Here is a 22990-nt window from a genome sequence, read left to right on the forward strand (position 1 = left end):
CTCCGGGAACTGCGAGCCTTCCGAGGCTGTTGCACAGCGGCCGACTTGGGCTGCGCCCCGGGGCTCTGAAGTTCCCCAGCGGACAGAGCGAGGTTGGGAGGGAGGGAGGGGGAACGCGCGGCCCGATCGAGCCGGAGAAGGGTGGGCCAGAGCCGCGCAGGCCCCCAGATCCTCTCGGACTCTCCAGCAGGAGCTCGGCAACCACCTCCCAGCGGGTTCGCCTCCCAGCTCGGCTCCAGTTCGCATGCGCGGCAGTCCTGGCCCTCCCGCCCCGCCGGAGACCACGCCTCTGTCCCCAAACGGGCAGAGGCCGCCGGGCGGGGCTGGCCGCCGGGGAGTCCTAGCTCGAGCCCCCGCCCCAGGCCGGCCGCAGGCGTTCTCCGGCCGGAGCCCGAGGCCGCAGCGCGGGGCCGGCCCAGCCTCCGTTCCAGTGCGGGCGCCGAGCCCAGCATCCCCGAGTCCGCTGGACCCGAGGCTGCGCGGCAGGTAGGAGGCGTGTGCGAGCGCGCGCGGGTTCCAGTGTGTGTTTCGGGGCGGGGGGTGTGTGTGCGCGGGTGCAGCGCGGGCCAGTGCGTGCTCTGGGAGCACAGTCGGTGGGTGTGGGGGTGCGCATCCCGCAGCCGGGAGGAAGGAGGTGAGCGCTGGCCTTGGGGCCCCAGGGGGCGTGACCTCTGCGATCCGCCCCGGCCCCCGGGCTCGTCCCCACCCCTCCCCGCGGCGAGGGGCCTCTTCCCACTGCACCCGGGTGCTCCGGAGCCGAGCTCCTAGTTCGGACGCGCGGGGCTTTAGCTCCCGGAGCTTGACCGGCTCTTCCCCACTTGTCACAATTGCGCTTTCCAGTCCCGGCTCAGCCCTCCGCCCGTTCAGTTCCACGCTCCCTCCCGCTGCCTCCCCATCCCCCGACCCTGGCGGCTTGGACAGGGGGCAAGGCCCAAGCCGATTCCCTTCCTGACCCTCTTCTCAGCTTGAATCGGGGCCTTTTTCCGGGTCAGCTGGGCTTGGCTGTGGGCGTGTGAGGGGGTCGGGGAGGCAGGGTGAGCCGGGGGCTGGGGGATCGTGGGCGTCTCTGATCCCGCCTCCGCCCTTCAGAGTTGGGAGTCAGAGGAGACCCGCCTGGGTCCCTGAGGTGAAGCAGATCATTGACAGGTGCCAAGTTCAGGCTTCAGTTCATAGGGTGGGATTCAGCCCCAGACCCTAAGGGGCTGCGGAGGGTCGCGCGCAGAGGGTGAAGTGAGCTCCTCTCTGGGGGCTGCTGAACCAGAATTGGCACCTGGGTTGACCTGACTCTCCAGCCAGACTCCTCTCCCAGCACCAGCGCTGGAGAGGGGAGCGCGAGGACAAGTGTTCCTAGGATTCTGGGGAGGAAGAAATCTGGGCCGACTTCTTGGAGGAGAAGCGGTTTTGAGGGCGGGGCTTGTCTTATCCTAGGAGTGGGAGCCTCCTGGAACTACGGTGTTCTGCTGCAGGGTTTGAGACCCTCCCATGCTGGGTCTTTGGGCCAGGTCCCTGCTCCAACGCCCAGAGTCCGGGGGTGGGGGTGGGGAGGCCTGGCTGCTTTCCCAGGCTGAGGGACTGGGTGGGGCAGGGTGGGCCCAGCTGTTGCTGCTGGAGGCCAGAGCTGGGAGCGAGGGAGTGCTTAGGTGGGGCCATTGCCCTGGGAAGCCCTTCTTCCGACTGGGGAGGCAGATGGGTCCAACTGGAGCCCTTGCCCAGTTATCCCAGCGCTGGGAGCCAGTCCCCACCTGGAGCTGGAGAGGATTTCACTGCCGAGGCTTCAGCGATGCTGGGTCTGGGAGGGAGGGGAAGTTGACCAAGCCGAAAGGAAAGGGCAGGGCACCGCATCCCAGAGAATCGGTGGGTAGAGGCCTGGAGCTGGGCACCGGAACGGCAGTCCGAGGGGAGGGGCATTAAGTCAGCAGATGTGCCCCCTGGAAGCATCATCTTGGTGATGGCGAGTTGCTATGGAGACCAGTGAGGAGGAGGCCTGGGCAGGGAGAGGCCCCCTCCTCTCTCCCTCCCCAGCTCCCCTTGGGGGTCGGGAGGTGGGGGGGGCGTCCAGGTTTAGGGGTTCCAGAGCAAGAAGGTGAATGGGAGATGCTCAGAGGCTGCAGGGGGCCCCAGCCCGGGGAAGGGCTGGGGGGAGCCCTATCTGAGCTGGAGCCACCCTTGGGGTGGAGCAGGTCTGGGGAAGCCGCTGAGGTGGGGGTTGGACACGGGGGCGGAGAGGCCTGTGGGCTTTCTGGGTGACATCCAGGATGCTGCTCCCAGGCCAGTGCTGTATCTGGCTGCTTCTGCCCCAGCCTTCCCTGCGGGCTCTCCGGACAGCCCAGAAGCCCCGGTCCCTGAAGCCCCCAGTGGGCACAGGGAAGCCTCCTTCCATGACCCCTCCCACCTGCAGGACCCTCCGAGTCTGGTTCTGCGCATGACCTTGAGGCAGGGAACTTCCCCTGTGAGTCTCAGTTTCCTCATATGTGAAATGGGGACCAGTGCTGCCTAATCTTAGGGATTTGGGGCTCGAGGATGATGTTAAGTCATGCCCCTCAAAGCGCTTTGGGCAGTACATGGTATTTAGTAGTCGTAACTAATAGTAACTAACAGCATCGACTGGTCCCTCTTCCCTGGGGAAGGGACAACCTAGAGGAAGGAGGGGCCGACTTTGGGAGAAAAAAAGGGCCTCTCTCATCCCAGTGGAAGCCCCCCTTGGCTTCCATGGGTGAGAACCATGGCCCGCTCAGCTCCCTCCCTGGGTGGCTCCGTCTCTGGGGCCTGGCAGGCTGAGCTGGTCTTCTCACCTCGCCCCTGCCCGTCTTGCCCCCCCCCACCCCCATGTCCTCAAGTGTTTTGAGCCCCCCCTCCCTTTCCCCCTCTAGCCCCTCCAGAGACCTCATCTGTTCTTTCCCGCCTTGCCCTTGCTGCTCAAAGCAGTGCTTGGCGGGCCAGGGGTCCGGGCCTCGCCTTCAGGCCCACCCCCCCTCCCCTGCTCCCCCAGCTCTGCAGCTTCTCCTTCTCCCTGGATTTTGCCTCCCTGACTTTGTTTTTGTTGTTTGGGGCCTCAGGCCTTGCCTTTCTCTGCTTACTAATGGCAAAATGGGCCAGGTCCCTTTGGAGTTCTCATCCAGGAGGTTTCAGGAAGCCAGCTTTGGATGTGGGAGGCGGTGAAATGTGAGCATTTGCTTGCCTGTAAGGGCCCGAGTTGCTGCTTCGCGCTCTAATCGTTCAGGGGTGTGTTTCTGGGGGCCTCAGCGTTCCCAGGGCCAGGGTGTCCCTGGCAGAGGCTCTGGCGGCCTGTGGGTGCGGGCTGTGGTTTTCTGCCACCAGGGTGCCTGCGGTCAGCTGAGGGACAACGGTCTGGTGGCCAGAGCAGACCCAGCCCACGATTGGTACCCAGCTGGCCAGGACGGTCAGGGGGTGCCCACAATGGCCACAGGCTCTTGCGGCCCCTGGGATGACAAAAGGCAGAGAGCCTGGCCGCCTGAGGTGTCTGCCCCTGGGCCGCCAGCCCCTGCCCTGGGGCCTCTGCTGCGGGGTAACTTCAGGGTGAGGTGGGTGGGTTTGTTCCTAATAATAGGAACCAGGACGCTGAAGTTTGGGGCGACTTTGTTTTCCTTTGGAGCAATTCAAGGAGTAATAACTTCATCCTCTCTCACTTCCTTGAGCCCGAGAGCCTTCCAGGCCCCAGACTCACCCCAGGAACCGTATCCATGGTTTTCATTTCCTATTGCAGCTGTATCACATCAACACAAATTTAGTGGCTTGAAATGACACATTTTTTCTCTTCCTGTTTTGGAGGTCAGCGTCTGAAAGGTGTCTTAGGGGCTAAGCTGGTTCCCTCGGAGGCTCCAGGGGAGCCTCTGTTCCTTGTGGCCCCCGTCACCCCAGGGTCTCCTTCGTTGTCACCTTGTTCTTTTCCTCCTTCGGAGTCAGATCTCCCTCTGCACCCCGCGCCCCCCGCCCCCGAACTCCTGTGACTACATTTAGGGGCCACCCGGATAATCCGGGATAATCTCCGCATCTCAAGATCTGTAATCACCTCTGCACCGTCTCTTTGGCCCTTTAGGTAACCGTCTCAGGTTCCAGGGCTGAGAGCCTTGATGTCTGGGGGGTTATTCAGCCTCCTGCAGGAGCCAGCTGCGGTGGCATTGCAGGTGCCCTTCTTGGGGATCCCCGCCCTGGGCACCCACAGCTGCTGGTGCCCCCAGGAGGTCACCCGCCGTGTTGGTTCCCCCACCCACCCCCACCCCAGCCTAGGGCTTTTGCCAGCAGAGCCTGGGCGGCTGCACCTCTGGCCCAAGCCCAGCCTGAGACCACAGTAGCCAGAGCCAGAGCTCAGGGATGTTTGGGAGGGGAGGATGTTGCTGGCTCGTCCCCAAAGTTGTCCCCATGACCAGACCCCATCCACTTTAAGCCTTTCAGAGTGGAGTTGATCTCAGAGCCACAGTCAGTGACCCCAGGGCTGTGCAGGGTCGCTGGATCCCCACCGTCACCCCTGGAGGGCCAGCCCTGGCGCCCACGTTGCAGACGAGTGTACCAAGGCCGACTGGGGCTAAGTCCCGCTTAGAGCAGAGATGGGACAGGAGGGGAGCCAGGGGAGGGCAGGGGGCCAGCAGAGCGGGAGACCTGCCTTTTACAGATGAGAGCTCCGAGCCACAGAGGAGGGAGCCCTTTGCCCTCCCTCGGCCTCAGTCGCCTGGTCTGAGGATGAGGATGTAGACGGGGCGTCCCCAGGCTCTGATTCCTCCTCTGCCTGGGGGGTGGGGTGGGGGGGGCATGGGGGGAGAGGCACTGGCAGTCAAGGCTGCCTTGGGCCCAAACATGGCACGGGGCAGAGAAGAGCCTGGAGCCCAGAAGTGCTGCCCACATGCCAATCACCCAGTGGTTGTCATCCTAGGAGGTGGTGAGCCTCCTGGGGCCTCCAAGGAGGGACTGGCAGCCACATGCCCACTGAACACCTGGCTGCATGCTGGGGACTCTGCCCCCGTGCATAGGTCTGGGCCTCCCTTTCTTCATCCCACCTCTCTTTCTGCATCCTGGCCTCCCTTTCTGCGTCTTGGCCTCCCTGCTGCTTCCCGGTCTCCTTTCCATCCAGCCGGCTTATGAATCACCCAGGAGCACAGCTCACACCCCCGAGGGCTCAGTCTGGCTCTCGGGGCCCCCGCCGACCCACTGTGGCAGTGTTGTCCTGCGAGCCCCTTCCTTCCTCTCCCCTGCACCCTGTCCTGCAGCCTTGCCTAAAGGCCTTCTCCCTCCCAGAAGGTTCCATCCTCCATGGAACCTTCCATTTCTGTCCCGTAAGATCTCAGTCTACCCTTCGAGCTCCTCCTTCCATATCACCTTGTCCAGGAGCCTTTTCTGTCCCGTCTGAGTGAATCATTGCCCTCTTAGAGCAGATTTGTCTCTCCTCCTCCAGGCTGACCTCCTGGGCTGAACCCTGTCCGATTCTTCACTGTCCCCTTGCCAGGCCCAGAGCAGATGTGGGAAGGTCAGGGTGGGGGCCACAACTGAGCTGGACTCCGTGGGGCTGATGAGTGGGTCTTTGCCTGAGTCGGCAGAGGATTGGGCCGGCAGAGCGGGGCTGTGACGTGAGACAAACTCCTGGCTGTGTTCTGAAGGCGTCTCTTCCCTCTCTGAGCCCCTGGAGCTCATCTGTGCAGTGAGAACAGTACAGCTCATTTCTGAGGTTGTGCAGGAGCTTGACCTAGGAACTGAGTCTCAGTTTCCCAGTCTGAGAAATGGGCACCATCTCACCAGGTTTCCAGCCTTGAGTTTTGGAGGCAGGTGGTGCTAGGGACATGGACTGCCTATGCCAGAAGCAGGAAAAGAGGCTGTCCTGGTGACCAACCCAGCCGATTGGCAAAGAGCAAGAAGTGTCCCCCTCTCCACCATTCAGTGGTGAGAGCCTGCAGGCCAGAGAGGGCAGGGGTTTGCCTGGGGTCACGCAGCCCAGTGGAGCTGAGGTGGCTTCAGGGACCTGATCAAGTCTCACTTTTGTCAGGTTGTTTCCCTTGTCCTGCGGCTCCAGGTGTGCCCCCCAGCCCCGCCCCCAGGAGGAGAGGGAACAGCTGCTCCGGGGCCACTCGGGTGCACCTGCCGCTCCCCCGGCACCTTCTCCCCAGGATGTGGTGCTGGGCTGGGTTTCCCAAGCCCCAGTGCTTTCAGAGCCCTGCCAGAGGCTGAGCCTTGGCCTGCCTGCTGCTTGGGAAGGTTCCCAGCGTCCTCTGGTCCCTGCCCACAGCTGGCAGATCCAGCTGGACGGTACCTGCTTCCCGACTTCCTGGCCCTCCTCATGACACCGCGTCCCAGTGGGAACCACTGTGGGGCAGAGGCCTCGGGACTCAGCCAGGGCCATACAGGGAGCTGGCCCAAGGCAGGCTTTCTCCTCAAATACACTGCCAGGGGGATATCAGCGCCCCGAGACCACTGTCCCCCAGGAGAGACCCTCGCCCCAACACGTCTGGCCCTGCCCACCATCCCCCCTCGTCTCCTGGTCCAGAGCACCTTGGTTGGGTTTATGTGTTAGAAAGATCCCTCTGGGGCCGGGCAGAGACTGGATTGGGCACAGAAGTGATGACAGGAGGGCGGCGGAGAAGAAAGACAGGATTGCTCAGTCCCGGGGCCGCCTGCTTGGCGCTGGCTGCAGTGACTCACGGTGCCTGGTCCCCTCTCTGGTCCCCTGGCTCTGCTGCAGGAGCCTGGAGCCCCGGGGGTCGGTCCCAGCCCAGCTCTCCCTCCTCACCCCCCTCCCCATCCTTCCTTAGCTGGTGGATCGTGGGAGACGGGGTCCTGGGAGGCCCCAGGCCGACCACACGAGGACAGACAGACATGGGTTGAGCGCGTTATTGAAATGCTGGCTTGTGGGCCAGGAGGGCGGTGGGAGTGGGCTGTAGGGGAGACGGAGTGAACACGTTGATAAAACCCACTTACACAGCCAGGCTGTCCCCAGATGGAGGCTCTGTCCCCTGCAGGCTCTCCCTGCCTCCCAGCCCAGGTCCATCGTGAAGTGACACCACCCTTCGTCCCGCCCCTACAGCCCCACCTCTGGGAGCACTGAGCACAGCACATCTGGCTTCGTTCCTGGTCTGTGTCTGCCCCCCTGGGCCCCTCCTGCCCTGGACTGCCTCGAGGACCTGACCCTCTGCTGTCAGCTCAGGGCCAGCCTGGAAGGGGGTGTCAGCAAAGATGAGCCTCTTGGAATGGTCTATTCTTGGCGTTGTTCTAAGACGCACCTGTTCTGCCCTTCCCCAGTCATGTGGCGGAGGGGAGGGGACCCTGCTCCCTGGATGGGTGGCTGGGGGGAGGGTCAGGAAGGAGGAGGGTGGGGCTTTGCCTGCCGGGCATCCTTGGCTCCTTCTGTTGGCCCTGGATGACACCCACTCTACTGGGCTATGCAGCATCAGGTACCCACTGTGGGGTGTGGGCATTGGACACAGAGGAGGGACCCCCATCTCCCAACTGGCTGGGCACCAAGTAGAGTTGGTGACCCAGCTCTGGGACACGTCTGCGCTCTGTTCCTCATCAGCCTGTCCATGCCAGCTTCGCGGGCATCCTTCTGGTTTCTCTGCCTGACTCTTGCCCGCTTCTAGTGCATTCTTCATGTGGCAGCCGTGTAGACCTCAAATCCCTCCCCTGCTCACTCCCTCCCCGGCTCTCTGTCACTCAGGATGAAGGCCAATCCTGTGCCTGGCTTTGCAGGGCCTCTGATCGGGGTCCGGGGCAGCCTGGCTCACCATCTCCCCCAGCCACGGCCCCTCTGCCTCAGCTCAGTGTCTCTCCTGGGCATCCTGCCTGTGCCCGGGGCTCAGAACGTCTCCTGAGGATGGTCCCTGGCCGGCTGGCACCCTCTTCTCAGAGAGGAAACCTTGGCGGGCTGCCCGCTGGGGTGCAGGGACACCACCCCACCTTGTGGGACCCTCTGGTGGGCTTGAGCTCTCCAGGTGTCAAAGCCACAAGTGTCCCGAGAGACAGGAGGAGGCTTGCGGGAGGTCAGCCGGTGCGTGAAAAGGCCAGGCCGGGACTAGTGCTCTGACCCCCCCCCACCCTTTCCTGCCCCCCACCGCCCAGGTGAGTAGTGTCCAGCCGGACAGACTGGGCTGTGAGGGGCCCGGAACTGGGGGGTCGAGGGTCCCTAGATTCAGATAGCCCTTCTCCCCGGGCCCTTACTCTGGCTTTTCCGTTTTAACATTTTATTAAAGGTAACTGACCTACACAGCAGAATATCAGTCATAGACGCCCCGCTCTGCGACCCCACCCTGCAGATCAAGGAGCTGTGTTACCAGAACCCCAGACCTCGTGGCTCTTCTAGTCACTACCCCCCAAGGCAGCCACCGTCCTGTCTTCTTCTCCTCACTTGTATTTTTTTGTCCTTTTAGGGCCGCACCTGCAGCACATGGAGGTTCCCAGGCTAGGGGTAGAATCAGAGCTGTAGCTGCTGGCCTGCGCCACAGCCACAGCAACACCAGATTTGAGCTGCGTCTACGACCTACACCATAGCTCATGCAACGCCAGATCCTTAACCCACTGAGCGAGGCCAGGGATCGAACCTGCGTCGCATGGGTGCTAATCAGATTCACTTCCTCTGAGCCACAATGGGAACTCTTCTACTCACTGTTGATGGCTTATGTCTGCTTTTCAATTTTACATCAGTGGAATCATGATTTTGCTTCTCTTGTTTAATATTAAGCCCGTTAGAACCATCCAAGGAGATGCGTGCAGCAATTAACTTGTTCTTTTTTTTTTGTCTTTTTAGGGCCGCACCCACGGCATATGGAGGTTCCTAGGCTAGGGGTCTAATCGGAGCTGTTGCCGCCAGCCTACACCACAGCCACAGCCACACCAGATCTGCACCGCGTCTGCGACCTACACCACAGCTCCGGCCACGCCAGATCCTTAACCCACTGAGCGAGGCCAGGGATCCACTTGCACCCTCATGGTACCTAGTCAGATTTATTTCCGCTGTGCCATGATGGGAACTCCTTAATTTGTTCAGTTTTCGCTACTGTGGAATATTCCCTTAAACGCCATATTCATCCTTTTTTTTTTTTTTTTTTTGGGCGATGGACTTTTGGGTTATAATTTTCAGTTACAACTAATTACTACACATACTCCTGTGCCAAACGTCCTGGTACCTGTGTTTTGGTGACCATGTGCATATGTTTGTCTTGAGTTATATTCTCAGGAGTAGAGTTACTGAATGCTAGAGCTTGCATTTGTGTAGCTTCAGTAGATACAGGCAGGTGGTTTTGCAAAGTGGCTGAGTCAGTTTACATTCCCGGCACCAAAGTCAAAGAGCTGGACTTGAGAGAGAGAGAAAGGAATGTGTGTGTGTGTGTGTGTGTGTGTGTGTGTGGTGGTTTTCCGCTGTAGCCATTCTGGTTGGGGTGTAGCAGCATCTCACTGTGTTTTTCCTTTGCGTTTCTTTGGTTAGTGAGGTCAAGCACTTTGCTTCCTGTCTCTTGGCCATGTGGTCATTCTCTTTTTCTTGCGCTTTTGGCAAAAAGCTTTCTTGTTTTCCCTTTCAGTTAGCCTTGCAGTCTCCGTGGAGTTGCTGTTGTGTACAGTGTGAAGTCAGGGTCAAGGGGAAGCTCTCTCTACACATGACCGGTCGGCCCAGCACCGTTCGTTGAAAAGACCTTCCTTCCCCTAATCCACTGTGGTGTTGCCTTTGTCAAAATCGGGTGTCTTCTACTGGGGGCTTTTTGGTCTGTTCCATTGGTCTGTCTAGCCTGTGCCAACCCCACACTAGAGCTTTGTGAAAGGTCTTGTGAACTGTGAGTGTGAGTCCCCCAGCTTGCTCTTCTTGTGTCTTTTGTCTTTTTAGGGCCGCACCTGCGCCATATGGAGGTTCCCAGGCTAGGGATGAATCAGAGCGTTGCTGCCGGCCTACACCACAGCCACAGCCACCACACCAGATGGAGCTGTGTCTGCGACCTACACCGCAGCTCACAGCAACACCGGATCCTTAACCCACTGAGCGAGGCCAGGGATCAAACCCGCAACCTCATGGTTCCTAATCGGATTCGTTTCCGCTGCGCCACAATGGGAACTCCAGGGATAACTTTCTGACTGGCCTCTTTCTTTACTGCCACGTCAGAGCCCCCCTTAAAATGGTCCCAGTACTAACCCTGGCCTACTTTGGGAAGCCCTGCTGTGGTAAGGAGGCTAGAGCCTCGGGGCCAGCTACCAAGGCTGGGCCGTGGCAGAGAGTGCCAGGGCGGCAGCCACATCTTCCCCAGACAACGCGGTGTGGGTACCAGCTGGCACCCAGCCATCAGGCGCAGGAGGGAGGGAGGGAGAGGGGCCTGGTCTAGTGGGAAGGGCGGGCCCTGGCCTTCAGGGGACCTGACAGCTGCTGCGGCTCTGACGTGGAAGCCTGAGCCTCCTCGGGAGTCCTGGCCGCTCTTTGAGCCCGTTTTCCCATCCCATTCGTGAAGGAATTCCTCCTGCATCCCCTGCCTTGGCTCATTCCGTCTATATTCCCCGAATCGACCCCCCGCCCCAATGTTGGACCCTAGGGGTGCAGAGAGGAGCTGGACATGGGCTCCGTGCTGGAGGGGTGTGGGCAGGCTTGGTACCATGTAATGGGCACCCTCACGGGGCTCCAGGACCGCAGAGGTGGAGAGAGGAGTGATGTCAGGGGCAAGGGGAGGAGCTGAGCTGAGTCTTTTTAGGGCCGCTCCCATGGCATATGGAGGTACCCAGGCTAGGGGTTGAATCAGAGCTTCAGCTGCTGGCCTACACCACAGTCACAGCAATGCCAGATCCGAGCTATGCCTGCGACCTACACCACAGCTCAGAGCAATGCCGGATCTTTAACCCACTGAGCGAGGCCAGGGATCGAACCTGTGTCCTCATGGATGCTAGTTGGATTCGTTTCCTCTGCACCTGGTGGGGACTCCATGCTGAGTCTTGAAAGGTGATGGGGAGTCAGTCATCCAGGCACATGCACGGGTGGATGGACGGTGTGTGCGAAGGCCCGGAGGGGCAGCTTTCAGAAACGTCGAGGGGCTCATCACACTGTTCCTCAGGTCTGGGCGGAGACTGGCAGGGGAGGGAGAGGGCAGGCTCCAGAGGGGAGCAGCTGGGAGGCTCAGGCTGTGCCCTTAGCGCCTGGCTCCAACACGGTGTAAGAACGTCAGAAGACAGGCGAGTGTCCTGGCCCCAAGCTCAGACCCGGAGACCAGAGGCTGGGGTTTGGAGCCGGCTTTCCTGATCCCTGGTTTATCCGTGGCCGTCCGTGGTTAAGCCTGGAGCCACAGGGAGAGAGGTTGGTGACTCTGTGCCCCTTAGGCAGCTGACCCAGTGGATGGGGTGGGAGGTGACCTGGGGGCAGCTGCAGGGGCCGGAGGACAGCCAGCATGAGGAGTGGCCTGTGCGAAGGCCAGGGCCATAGGGCCTGGCATAAGTAGGGCAGGGCCAGCCTGGCGGGCGGGCGAGGCTGGAGAGATGGCTGCGCTGGGTCAGACCCTCAGCAGCCAGGCGACCCCTGTTTTCCTGGACCCCTACCTGGCCGAGTTTCCCCTCTCTGACCCACTCCCTCTGTCCTCAGGAGCTGGCCGCTGTGTGGCCTGGACGGCTGCCCGCACCCTCCCTGTGCACCAGCCGGCCTGCGTGACCTCGGCCAGCTCGCTCCTCCTTCCTGGGCCCTCGGGGCTCTGAATGCTGGAATTGCCAGAGCTGATTTCTGGGCTCCTGCTTTCAGCTTCTTTGATCTAATTCTTGCAGCTTAAATTGCTTCCTGAGCAGGCCCCACCGGAAACTGTGGAGCGGACCTGAGGGCTCTCCTGGTGGCTGTGTGCCAGAGCCCAGGGCTGCCTCTCCGGGCTCCCCCTTCTCTTTTCCTCAGGCCTCCCAGGCTGGGAGGGTGGATGGGAAGAGGCAGGGCTCTTAGCCTTCCTGGGCAGGGGGATGACCAGAGAGGTTAAGGGCTTAGGCTGAGGTCACACAGCAGTGGAACAAGCAGGCCCCATAGGACATGGGGCCTGTGGGGCCAGAGCGGAGGTGGCCGGCCCTCAGCCCCTCAGCAGGCAGGGACCATCCGCCGTCCCCGCTTTCCCTGCCGTCCAGCCTGTTCTCACCCCCTCTTCTCACCTCCTTCCCTTCCTGTCTCCCCCATGAATCCCCTTCACGTTTCCTTTCCTGTGGGGCTGGGCCTGCCAGGGCACGTGTGTTGGGGGGTGAGCCCGGACCTGCCTGGCTCTCACCGCCTTCTCCTGCGCTCTGGGGTCACCAGGCCAAGATGGAGGCTCCAGCGTCAGAGGATGTGAGTTCAAATCCAGACTCTGCCATGGACCTTGCCCCCAGCCCCTCCCTGTCCCGGCCACCTCAGTGCTCTTTTCTGAAAAAGGGTCACAATGAAAGGCCTCCCCGGCAACTCCTAAACCCAAGCCTCCGCCAGGCGGCTTGTATGAGCAGGTGCCCGAGGTGTGGAGGTTCTCTCTCGGGAGCGTGAGACGGCTCGTCTTCTCCTCTCCCCTCCCGTCCCTCTGGCGTGCTGAGCAGACTCCTCAGCCTGGGGTTCATTATCCCGGCATCTTTCAGGTATTGCAGCAACAGGGTTCCCCTCACGGAGGTAAGAAAGTGGGGGATCAGAGAGGTTGAGAGACTCGTCGAAGGCCACACAGCAGGCAAATGATGCAGCTATAGGACTGGTGTCCACATCAGTCTTGCTCTCACCCCGGCCTTCACCCCAGAAGCAGGCCTCCTGTGCCTCAGTGTCCCTCAGCTGGGCTGGGAAGTTGAGGCCGGAGTCTCAAGGTGGGGGCTGCAGCGTGGCCCTGAGCAGGTCCCATGATAGGTAGGCCTGGGGGTGTGGAGCTCCCAGATGGAGTCTGAGGTACAGGGGCCTTGATGGGGCGGCGCTCAGCATCTGGCTGCTGCCCCTCCTCCCTCCCCGCTCCCCTCCCTGAGCCCAGTCCGTGTCTCTTGCATTTGGTGGGCACAGGCACAAGGGGGGCTGGAGGGGGGATGCTGATGGCCACGGTGCCTTCCGTGTCGGGCTCTGTGCCAGGGCTGCTTGCAGATGGATTCAGGGCCAGCCTCTGCTGTGGGATTTGGCCCTCACAGGAGATGGGCTGGTTTAGGAGCCTAGAAGGGGGGTGCAGGCTGAATGCAGGGCCATGGGGCCATCAGCCAGGGGAGGGGAGCAGACCACAGGGCTTGGTGCTGCTCGTAGGGGACCCTGAGCGGGAGGGGCGGGTGGAGACAGGAACGGGTCAGGACCGGTGCCAGATGCCCGAAGCTGAAGAGGAGGAGGCTGTTGCAGTGAGATGCTGCGAGGTCTGGTCCGGGAGGCCGTGTGGGAGGGTCTGGCTTTGGAGATGGGGAGGTCGCAGGGTGGGGATGGGGGGTCCTCGAGGCAGGTAAGGTCCCCAGATCAAGGGCAGTGCTCCAGAACTGCGGAGGGAAGGCAGGGTACTGGAGGGAGGAGGTGAGTGGGAATGGGGCTGATCGATGGCTGCGGGGGGTTCCAGGGCCCGGAGTTTCAGCTCAGGACAGGTATGTGGGGCTCTAGGTGAGAGGGGCCGGAAGAGGGAACTTTGGGACAATGTGGCTGTTTTCCTGCGGATGTGACACCAGCCAGGGAGTTGCCGAGGTGCTGCTTGTCTGATTCCTCCCGGAAGTTCTGGGGGCGCTGGTGGAACAGCGGAAGGGAGGGGTGGGTGCAGGTCCTGCCCTCGGCCTGATGCCGTTGCCTCTGAGCCTCAGCAAATGAGGTGGTTCAGGCTGTGGGGTCAGGCCAGTCGGTTCCTCTCCCTGCTCTGCGCGTTCCAGCTGTGTGACCTCGGGCCGGTCTCTCTCCCTCTCTGAGCCTCGGTTCCTGGCCTGGACCATGGGGATGAGGTTGGCCACTTTCCGGGGGCTGTGGGGAAGGGGGCACACGGGGACCCGTGCTCAGGAAGGGATCTCATCTCCTCTCCCCCCAGGTGCCCCGGGAGCCGCCCGCCGCTGCCTGGCCTCGGCCTCCCCGCCCGGGGCAGCGGCCACCATGTTCTCGTGCGTGAAGCCCTACGAGGATCAGAACTACTCGGCCCTGAAACGGGCCTGTCTGCGAAGGAAGGTGCTCTTCGAGGACCCCCACTTCCCGGCCACCGACGACTCGCTCTACTACAAGAGCACCCCAGGGCCCACGGTCCGGTGGAAGCGCCCCAAGGTCAGTGTCTGGTCTGAGCTGGAGCCAAGGCGGGCAGGCCTGACCTGCCCAATCTGATGGGGACAGTGAGTGGCTGGGAGGAGTCACCCTGAGGCTCTAGGCGACCGAGAGGCTGCTGCTGGGCCTGCCTGCTGGGGGATTTTGTTTTTTTGTCCTTAAGCCACCGCGGCATATGGAGATGCCCAGGCTAGGGGTCTAATCCAAGGTACAGCTGCCAGCCTACACCACAGCTCACGGCAACGGCGGATCCCTAACCCCGTAGAGCGAGGCCAGGGATTGAACCCACATCTCATGGATGCTAGTCAGGTTCGTTAACTGCTGAGCCCCGACGGGAACTCCTGCTGTGGGATTTCATCCAGACGGGAGCCAGGAGACAGCCCCCAAGTCCACGGCCACCAGTGCCCTGCCAGGACCTTGCCCCCTCCTGGGCCTCAGCTTCCTTAAGAGGAAAGTGGGGCCCTCTGGGCTCATTTTGGGGCTGAAAATGAAATGATATGGCTGTGGCCCTTTTTTCGTACAATGTAGAGTGACATTCAAGTGTAAGGCGTTGACTTTGCTGTTGTTATAATGATTCGGAATTGTCACTTGCTGCCCATGGAAGCTATTTATTATGATGGTTAATCAGTAATAATGGAAGTTGTAAAAACTAATAGTACCTCATAGGGTTGTTGTGAGCGTTAAGAGAGATGATGCATGGAAGTCTGGCACCGAGCCTGGCACCCATCCTGCAGCCGTCACCGTTACTGTTGGGATGGGTGAATTCTAGAGCGTCCGTCTGGTGGCTGCGTCCCCCGTCCTGGCCGTGGTCACTGAGGCTGGAATGTATTGAACCCAAGTGTCTGGCCTCATGGCGTGAGCTCATCTCTTTCACCCCGATTCCTGAGTGTGAGAGTGGGTGTCCCTGTGGGCCTGGGTGACGGGGAGGCTGCGGAAGCCGCCCCCCCAGGCTCCCTCTGTGGTCGCCCCTGCTGTGCTGGTGACCCTGAGCGTTGGTGGCCCCAAAGGCACTTTAGTGCAGAGTCAGTGCTGGGGCGCCTGGGGCGGCGCGGAGAAACCCTTTGCCCAGTGCTCAGAGGAGCCTCTCAGGGTTGAAGGGTGAGAGGCATCATGTGAGAAAGATGCAAGTTGATTTGGGGGGCGCGGGTGGGGGACGTGGAAGCCCAGGTCCCACTGCCGGCCGGGCTCTCAGCAGCGCCGGGCAGGGCAGACTTGGCCTTGACAGAACCCTCTGCGGCCTCCGGGAATTTGGAAGGTGGGATTTCATTTTCAGGTTTCCGTTCTGGGCTAGGCTCTCAGCCCCTTCCAGCTCCGAAAATCCTGTTTTCTTGGAGGGTACTTTAGAGCTAGGGCAGCTGAGTCCGAGAGGGCAGGCCTGGGCCCCGGTGCCAGGAGCCCTGCCTGGCAGCCAGCAGCCTCCCTCCCCTGGCCCAGCTCTCCAGTACCCGATACAGGGTCGCTGGTGCCCCCTGGGACTGGTACAGTCTCTGACCCCCGCCTTGGTTCTCCAGAGCTCCCAGCCCCCTCCGGCCTGCCCTCGGATTCCTGCCCCCCTCCCCTCCTTTGTTTGGAGGGTGGGCAGGAGGCCCGCCTCAAAAGGCCTTTGTGAGGCTTTGGCTGCACTGACCGGGGAGACTCTTGACGTTGTGCCCTCCTCTCACTCCACCCCCTCACTACCCCGTCCTGACCTCCTCCTGCCCTCGGGCCTCACCCTGACGTCTTAGATCCCGCAGCTCCGGAAGGAGGCTGGTGAGGGGCCAGTTGGACTCGATGCAGTGAGAGGAGGAGGTGCCAAGCTGGCTGGGCTCGGCCATTCCCCTGCTGTGTGACCCTGCTGGAGTCACCTGCCCTCTCTGGGCCCCTTTCTCTTCAGATCGGGGCTCTTGCCCCGCTGCTCTCGCCTTCACTGCCTTCCTCGCTGGGCTTGGTGCCCGTGCTCTGGATGCGGAGGCCAGCGAGACACTTGTGGTGGCTGGTGTCTGAGTGGGGCCCGGGGCAGCGGTGGGGGTCGCTTCCCAGTTGGGAGGCAGTTCAGGGCCAGGCCTACCGAGTGGTGCAGACCGTGTGCCCTGGGGAGGGTGGGTGGCCATGTGTAAACAGCGCTGGGGTGGTGGCAGGGCCAGGCAATGGGCAGGATGCAACGGGCAGGATGCGGGGCTGGTGGAGCAGGAAGTCAGGCTCAATGGCCGCGGGGGGTGGGGTGGGCTGGCCAGCGGGGTGACCACGAACTCCGGGCTGCTTGGCGCTGGGCCAGTGAGATGGAACTTTGGCCGCCAGCCGTGTTTCTTTGGAGTCCCACTTCCTGGGTCCTGGGACCCGCGTACAAATAGATCCCAAAGCCAATTTCCAGGAGAAGCCTTCCTCGCTCCCCTCCCAGGCCAGCAGCTCCTCGTGCTGTTCCTGGGGACCCCTCCTCAGCCAGCCTCCCTGCTGCCGCCTCCTCCCTCCTCCTCCTGCGATGGAGCGACGAGGCTGGCTTTTCAGCCAGATGGCCTTGGCCCTGCTTGACAGAGATGTGACCTTGAGCTATCCGGTCCCCAGGCCTCAGTTGCCTCCCCTGTACCCAGGGAGAGGGGGCCCTGCTGCTTGTGGTTTCTGGAGATGGAAGGGATATTCAGGACCCGGGCTGTCGGACACACGGGAGGCAGATGACAAATGGGCTGCCTGGTCTCGGCCACCTGCTCCTGCCAGCACATGGTGGGGACCTGGAGCCTGCCCTGCCCGGAAGTCCCACCTCTTGTGGACTCTGCAGGTGGGGCCAGGCTGGTCCATTTCCGTGCCACCCACACCCTTCCCCCTCCCAGGTCCCTAGTTACTTGTAAACATCTGCCAGCCTCCCTCTCGGCCCATCCAGGGAGCTAAGAGATTGCAGGAGGCCTGTGACTCGGGGTGGGGGGGGCCTCCTCCTCTCTCAGGCCCACTTGTACTGCCCCCCCCCCCCCAGCGAGGGGCAGAGTACCTATCACAGCCCATCCTGCCGTCTGCCCCTCCCCATCCCTGGGGAAAAGCCTGCAGTTCCTTTGGATGGATTCAAGAAGAAAACAACTAGGGAGCTCCCGCAGAAATGAATCTGACTAGTATCCATGAGGATGCAGGTTCGACCCCTGGCCTTGCTCAGTGGGTTAAGGATCCGGCGTTGCTGTGAGCTGTGGTGGAGGTCACAGATGCTGCTCGGATCCTGCGTTTCTGTGGCTGTGGTGTAGGCCAGTGGCTATAGCTTTGATTCGACCCCTAGCCTGGGAACCTTCATATGCCGCAGGTGTGGCCCTAAAAAGACAAAAAAAAAAAAAAAAAAAAAAAAAAGGGTGGGGGAAGAAAGAGGAAGAACAAACACACACAGGGGTCTGAGAAGTATCATGCTGCCTGCCCTGTCAGAACAGGGAATGCCTGTGGTCCAGCAGCTTCAGCCTGCAGCCCGAGGGGAGTCAGGAGGAGAAGGCACAGGTACAAGCCCCGAAGAGCTGAGGTGCATGTCAAGGGGGTGATTTCACTGAGCCCAGACTCCTGCATCTTCTCCTCCATAGAAAAGTGCTAAATTCCTTAAATAGAGACACCTAGTTTTCTGTTAACAGTAGCCTTTTGTTCCAACTACCTGGTGGTGTTGCAAAAATACCTGTATACCCTGGCTTCCCGCCTCTTCCTCTTCTGAACCTTTTGCTCAGTGTTTACCTGAGAGGCTTCCTCCTGGACCTGAAGTCCTAAGAAGGTCCGCTGAGGAAAACCCAACACCCAGCTTTTAGGATGGACATTTGTTTTTTCAGTCGACAGGTCCTACCCTCAGACGTCCGTTTTGCAGCGTCCCAGAAGGCCTGCAAGGTGGCCTGGTTGGTGGTCCCCCGTCCTGTGTCTGGGGCTCAGGCTCACCCCAGCCCTGGAGACGGCCCTGCTCCTTGGCTGTGCAAAGCCCATTTATGCCACAACACAGGCAGGGTGTGCGCCCCTGGCCTCTGCCCTGCCCAGGAATGAGCCCCTTCCGGGCACAAGCTTGGGTGACCTCGAGGGTGGGAGGAGGGGGGAGCCTGGGGCCAGGAAGCAAGTCTGTTCCCCCGCCCCCAACGCAGCCCTGTTTTCCAGCCCAGCCAGCGGTCTTCTGGTCCTTTCCGGGCCTCAGGTTCCCCCATTGTCTAATCCACTCCTGTTGTGATCTTAGAGTCCCGGAAGGAGGCGATGGGGGTGGAGGTAGATGGATAAGAGAGAGGGGAGAGAGGAAGCTGGAAGGTGCCCTGCTGACTGGCTGCTTTGCGTCTCTACACCTAGCCTCGAAACCTGAAGTTCTGGTTCAGGGAGAGGTGGTTACGGACTATGACCTGTGTCCCGTGGAGCTGGTCTAACAGCCTGGGAGCGGCTGGGAGGTGACAGATGACCGCAGGGGCAGAAGGCTGTGTCCCAGAGAGAAGTATGTTGACCAGAGGAGTGGTTCCCCCAGCCCTGGGGGCGGCCCGGCCCCGGGGCTCTGCCAGCAGGTGCCTGGCCAGCCCTGCCCACAGCAGAACCACTGAGGGTCAGGCCTGGGCCCTGCCTGAGAGCTCTCAGGCTGTGGGAGAGACTTAAAGGTGAACCCCAGTGTGGACAGCGAGGCGAGGGAGCCCAGGCGGCTGGGGCCCTAGGGAGGCTGGCGTGAGAGGTGGCATCTGTCTCGAGGCTGTGGCTGGATCCCCTTTGGGGGGGAGTTTGGAGTCTCCGCTCCCCTCTGGGGCCTCCCTGCCCACCAGGCTCTCCATGCCTGCTGAGCTGGTGTCCCCGCCTCCAGGCAGCCTCCTCTGATCTCTCCCTGGGTTCCTGCTGTCACAGCTGGGGGCACACGGAGGGCCACAGCCAGGCTTCTCCTCGTCAAGAGGTCAAGGGCTCTGCCTTTGGGCTGGGACCTTCCCTGGCTGGCTCTGTGCCCAGGAAGGGTGAAAGGACGAACGCTGGTCTTGAGAAGCCTGCCTGTGGTGACGAGGGGGAGGGTCTGTGCTGCACTTGACCCCTTGGTCTCATCACCATACAGCAAGTGGCCTTAGCCTGGCAGGGGACAGGTGCGGGGGCGGGGAGGGCACAGCTGGGCACACAGCACATGCCCAAGTCATTGTGAGCTGTTTGTTTTGTTTTCTTTTTTTTATCTTTTTGCTTTCGAGGACCGCACCCATGGCATATGGAGATTCCCAGGCTAGGGGTCCAATCAGAGCCGCAGCCGCCGGCCTACGCCAGAGCCACAGCAACACGGGATCCGAGCCGAGTCTGCGACCTACACCACAGCTCCCGGCAATGCTGGATCCTTCACCCACTGAGTGAGGCCAGGGATCCAACCCGCGTCGTCATGGATGCTAGTCGGGTTTGTTAACTGCTGAGCCCACGACGGGAACTCCTGTGATCTGTTTCTGATGGTCGCATTCAGAGCACCCCAAGGTGGCCGCCGACTCCAGGGCTGGCCCCAGGTCCTGCCACCTGCCAGCGGTTTCTCTAGCTTGAACTGGCAAACCTGCACCTCTCCTGGCAGCGGGGATGCAGATCACCTCCTCTCCGCTCCTTCCCAGGCTGGCGGATTCGCCCCCGGTCCCTGCTCCGTCACAGTGAATCAGGGCAGTGCTGAGCCTGGAACCTGAGACCCCTGACTGCTGAGTTCGGTCCCTCCCAGGGGCTGGGCCAGGGTCCTGTTCTGGGGCAGCAGGGCCAGGCTGGGGTGGCTGGACCTGCCCGCAGGCTGCCCTGGCGGCTGCTCAGTGGGGAGTAGAGACTATTTGGGGCGCTAGGCTCTGCCTCATGGGTCCAGGGTCTCGTGACCTGGGCGTCACCGCCTCTGCCGGGGCCTCAGCGTCTTTCTCTGTGAAATGAGTGGTCCTGTCTCTGTGCAGGGCCCTGCCTGGAGGATCTGAGGGATCGGTGCCTCCAGGGTCCCCTCCTGTGATGCCAGGTGGTAGCTGTCTCTTTCCGGGAGGGGGATGTGACTGGGGTCCCCCAGATATGAAACCCCCTGCATTCCTGTCCTGCCCGCCCTTCTGGGCCCTAGGGAGGCAGAAGCTGAGTCATGGCCCCCTCTGGTTCCATGCTGGGCTGGCCGTGGGTCAGGGCCTGGCAGATAAGATAAGGAAGGCCAGGCTTCTCACTCTGCTTCCTGAGAGCTCACTGGGTTGCTATGGCCTGGGGCAGTGCCACTCACACTAGTCTGTGCTCAGGGGAGCCACCTTGCAGCTTGGCCCTGGGTCACCCTGAAGTGCCATCTGGAGTGCTTATGCCCTCTGAGCAGGTATGGGCCTCAATCTGGCCCTCCCAAGCTCGGGTTTCCCAGGCAGAGGGGGCCACAGGCGTCCTGAAGCCTTAGTGAGAGAAGAGAGCCCTTTGCCCCACTTCCCGCTGCCGAGTGCTCGGGCTCCACAATCTGTGGTGTCCTTACACAGCCTGCAAGCATAATAATCCACGGGTGAGGCAGTGGAGGCTCAGAGAGCTTGAGCCACTGGCCCAAAGTTGCACAGCCAGTCCGTGGGCAGCAGGAATTGGAATTGTCTCCCTGACGCTGCTGCCCTCTGCTGGCTGCGTGTGGTAGGACCTCAGTAGCTCTTTTGTGACTGAGCAGGTTCAGGTTCAGGGGCACCAGCTGAAGAGGAGGCAGGCCTGTGCTGTGTGGCTGGGGGCCTGTTCTTCAATCTCTCCGGACCGCAGTTTCCTCATCTGTAAGATGAGCGCAGTGCTTGCCCCTCAGACCATGGCGAGGACGGATTATGGTGCCGGAAGGATGCCTGTCACATGGGAGGCATGTCTCCTCCCACCCCCTCTTGTCACCCCCTCCACCCGCCCCCCCAGCCCCGTGCCCCGGAAGGCAGTCACTTGCTGTCAGCTTCGTGGAGTGAAGGTGCCGTTGGGGCGGGCACACGGGGAGCTCTGTGGGCATCTGCTTGGCATTGGCGGGCTGTGTGTCCCTTAGAGTCGCTGCCATTCTCTGAACCTTCGTTCCTCATCCATAAGATGCAACAATGATGCCACGCTGCTCAGGTGGGGTGACGGCCAGATGAGACGGGCTGAGGATGGGCCCCCATGGGGCCTGCACGGCCACCTCCCCCCTTTCCCCTGCCCTTTGCAGTCACTGTATGTAATTGTGGTGTGTTCCTGCCTGGCACCCCCCCACTCACTGGGGACCATGGGCCCCTGAGAGCTGGCTGGGCTGGGCCCTGCCACCAGCAGGCTGCCAGGGCTGGGGGATGACGGGCGGGGAAGACCTCTTGCAGAGGGCAGGGGGAAGGCGGCGCAGCCCTCGGGAGCCCTTCCACAGGGTTCGCTCGTCACCCAAACTTCAGCAGAGCAGCAGAGGTCTTCGGCCAGGGCAGGGGAGGAGGGCTTTCCAGGCAGCCCGGGGGGACACTGGATTTGAGACATGGACGCGGGGCCCCCATCTGTGAGGGGAGACGGGCGAATCTCCACGCCGACCGTGAGGTCTCCTCTGTGTGTCTCCGCAGGACATCTGTGAGGACCCCCATCTCTTTGTGGACGGCATCAGCTCCCACGACCTGCACCAGGGCCAGGTGGGCAACTGCTGGTTTGTGGCGGCCTGCTCATCGCTCGCCTCCCGGGAGTCACTATGGCAAAAGGTGAGGCCTGGGTGGGGCTGGGAGCTGGGGAACATTAACTCAGCCTGGTACCCTTGCCATCAGAGGGGACTGGGGGGGTGGTGGTGGGGAGGAAGCTGCGGCCTGAGAGTGCAGGTGGCTTTATGCCAGCCTGTGTGTGTTTTGGGGGGTGGGGTGGGAGGTTGGGGAGGGGTAGGGCGTTGCCAGGGCTCCCAGGACTGGCTGAGCATCCAAACTGCCTTCTTCTTCTCTGCCAGCTCAGGGGCGGGTGCTGAAGATAGTTCCCAATTCTGATGTGTCTGTCCCCTCTTGACTACGGGGGCCCCACAGTGTCCTTAGAGCCACTTGGCAGAATACGCATCTATGAAATGTGGACACTGCCTGAATCACATGCAGTGTGGAGACACCGCTAACTGGGACGCAGTTAGTCCCTGCCAGTACCTGCTGTGTGACTTGGCCAGTCCTTGTCCTTCTCTGGGCCTCAGCTTTCTCACTTGTCCTGTGGGTGCGATCCAGACAATTCTGCTTTCATGATTCATCCCTCCAAGCAGCTGCGGTTCTGGACCACGACCAAAGGGTGTAGGTTGGAAAGAGTGGGCGCTGGTCCTGGCACTTCGCCCTCTTGTGGTAGCTTTCGGTAGTGCAGCCCTTAAACCCCACTCTCAGCTCGCTCCTGGGGAGGCGGGGAGGCTGCAGTTGTGGTTTCTAACGAATCATTGACAGGGACTGCATCCTGGGTTCCCAGGCCACCAAATGCAAGTCGTTACCCCTGTGCCATCCCTGCCGCTCCTGCCCCTTCTGTAGGGGCTAGCAGCAGGGCTTAAGAGAACTGGGCATTCAAGTCAGGGCTCAGGTTCGAGTCCCGGCCTCACTGTTTCGTGGCTTTATAATTAGCCTCGAGTTACTCATCCAGGATATCAGGGTAGCTCCCTCTCGGGGGGCTGGGAGGATGGAACGAGGTGCCATATTTAAAGGGCCTTGTGCAGAGCAGCGCTGGGGGACAGGTGGCTGTGATGACCAGTGTCGGTGTGATTAAGAGTCATGGAACCTAGTGGGTGTCCCTGTGCAGACAGGGTGCAGGGAGTGGGAGGGTTTCTTCTTGTCGGCTGAGGTGTCCCTCAGCCATCAGAGGGAGCTGTGCCTTTGGCCGTGGTGGGTGTCCTGCTGTCGTGCCTTCGGAACAGGAGGGTGACCTCCTAAAGTCACCTCCAGGTGGGCATCCTTGGGCCCGGCCCTGATGGTTCTGTGGATAAGCTTTGTGCTGTAGGGCCCTTGGCAGGGGCCACTGCTGTGGCCTGTAGATGTG

At 61.4% G+C, this 22990-nt stretch overlaps 1 protein-coding gene across 1 annotated transcript in view; it reads left to right on the forward strand.

Annotated features, from left to right (window-relative positions):
- Positions 293-22990, forward strand: part of CAPN5 (calpain 5) — a 52412-nt gene continuing 29714 nt past the window's right edge. The window contains exons 1-3 of the mRNA XM_003129679.6: positions 293-486; positions 13920-14146; positions 21574-21705. Of these exons, the coding sequence (XP_003129727.4) occupies positions 13982-14146; positions 21574-21705 (297 nt within the window). The 5' untranslated portion in view covers positions 293-486; positions 13920-13981. The remainder of the gene's footprint in view (positions 487-13919; positions 14147-21573; positions 21706-22990) is intronic.

Source organism: Sus scrofa, chromosome 9 (genome assembly GCF_000003025.6).
Source record: "Sus scrofa isolate TJ Tabasco breed Duroc chromosome 9, Sscrofa11.1, whole genome shotgun sequence".
Lineage (NCBI taxonomy): Eukaryota > Metazoa > Chordata > Mammalia > Artiodactyla > Suidae > Sus > Sus scrofa.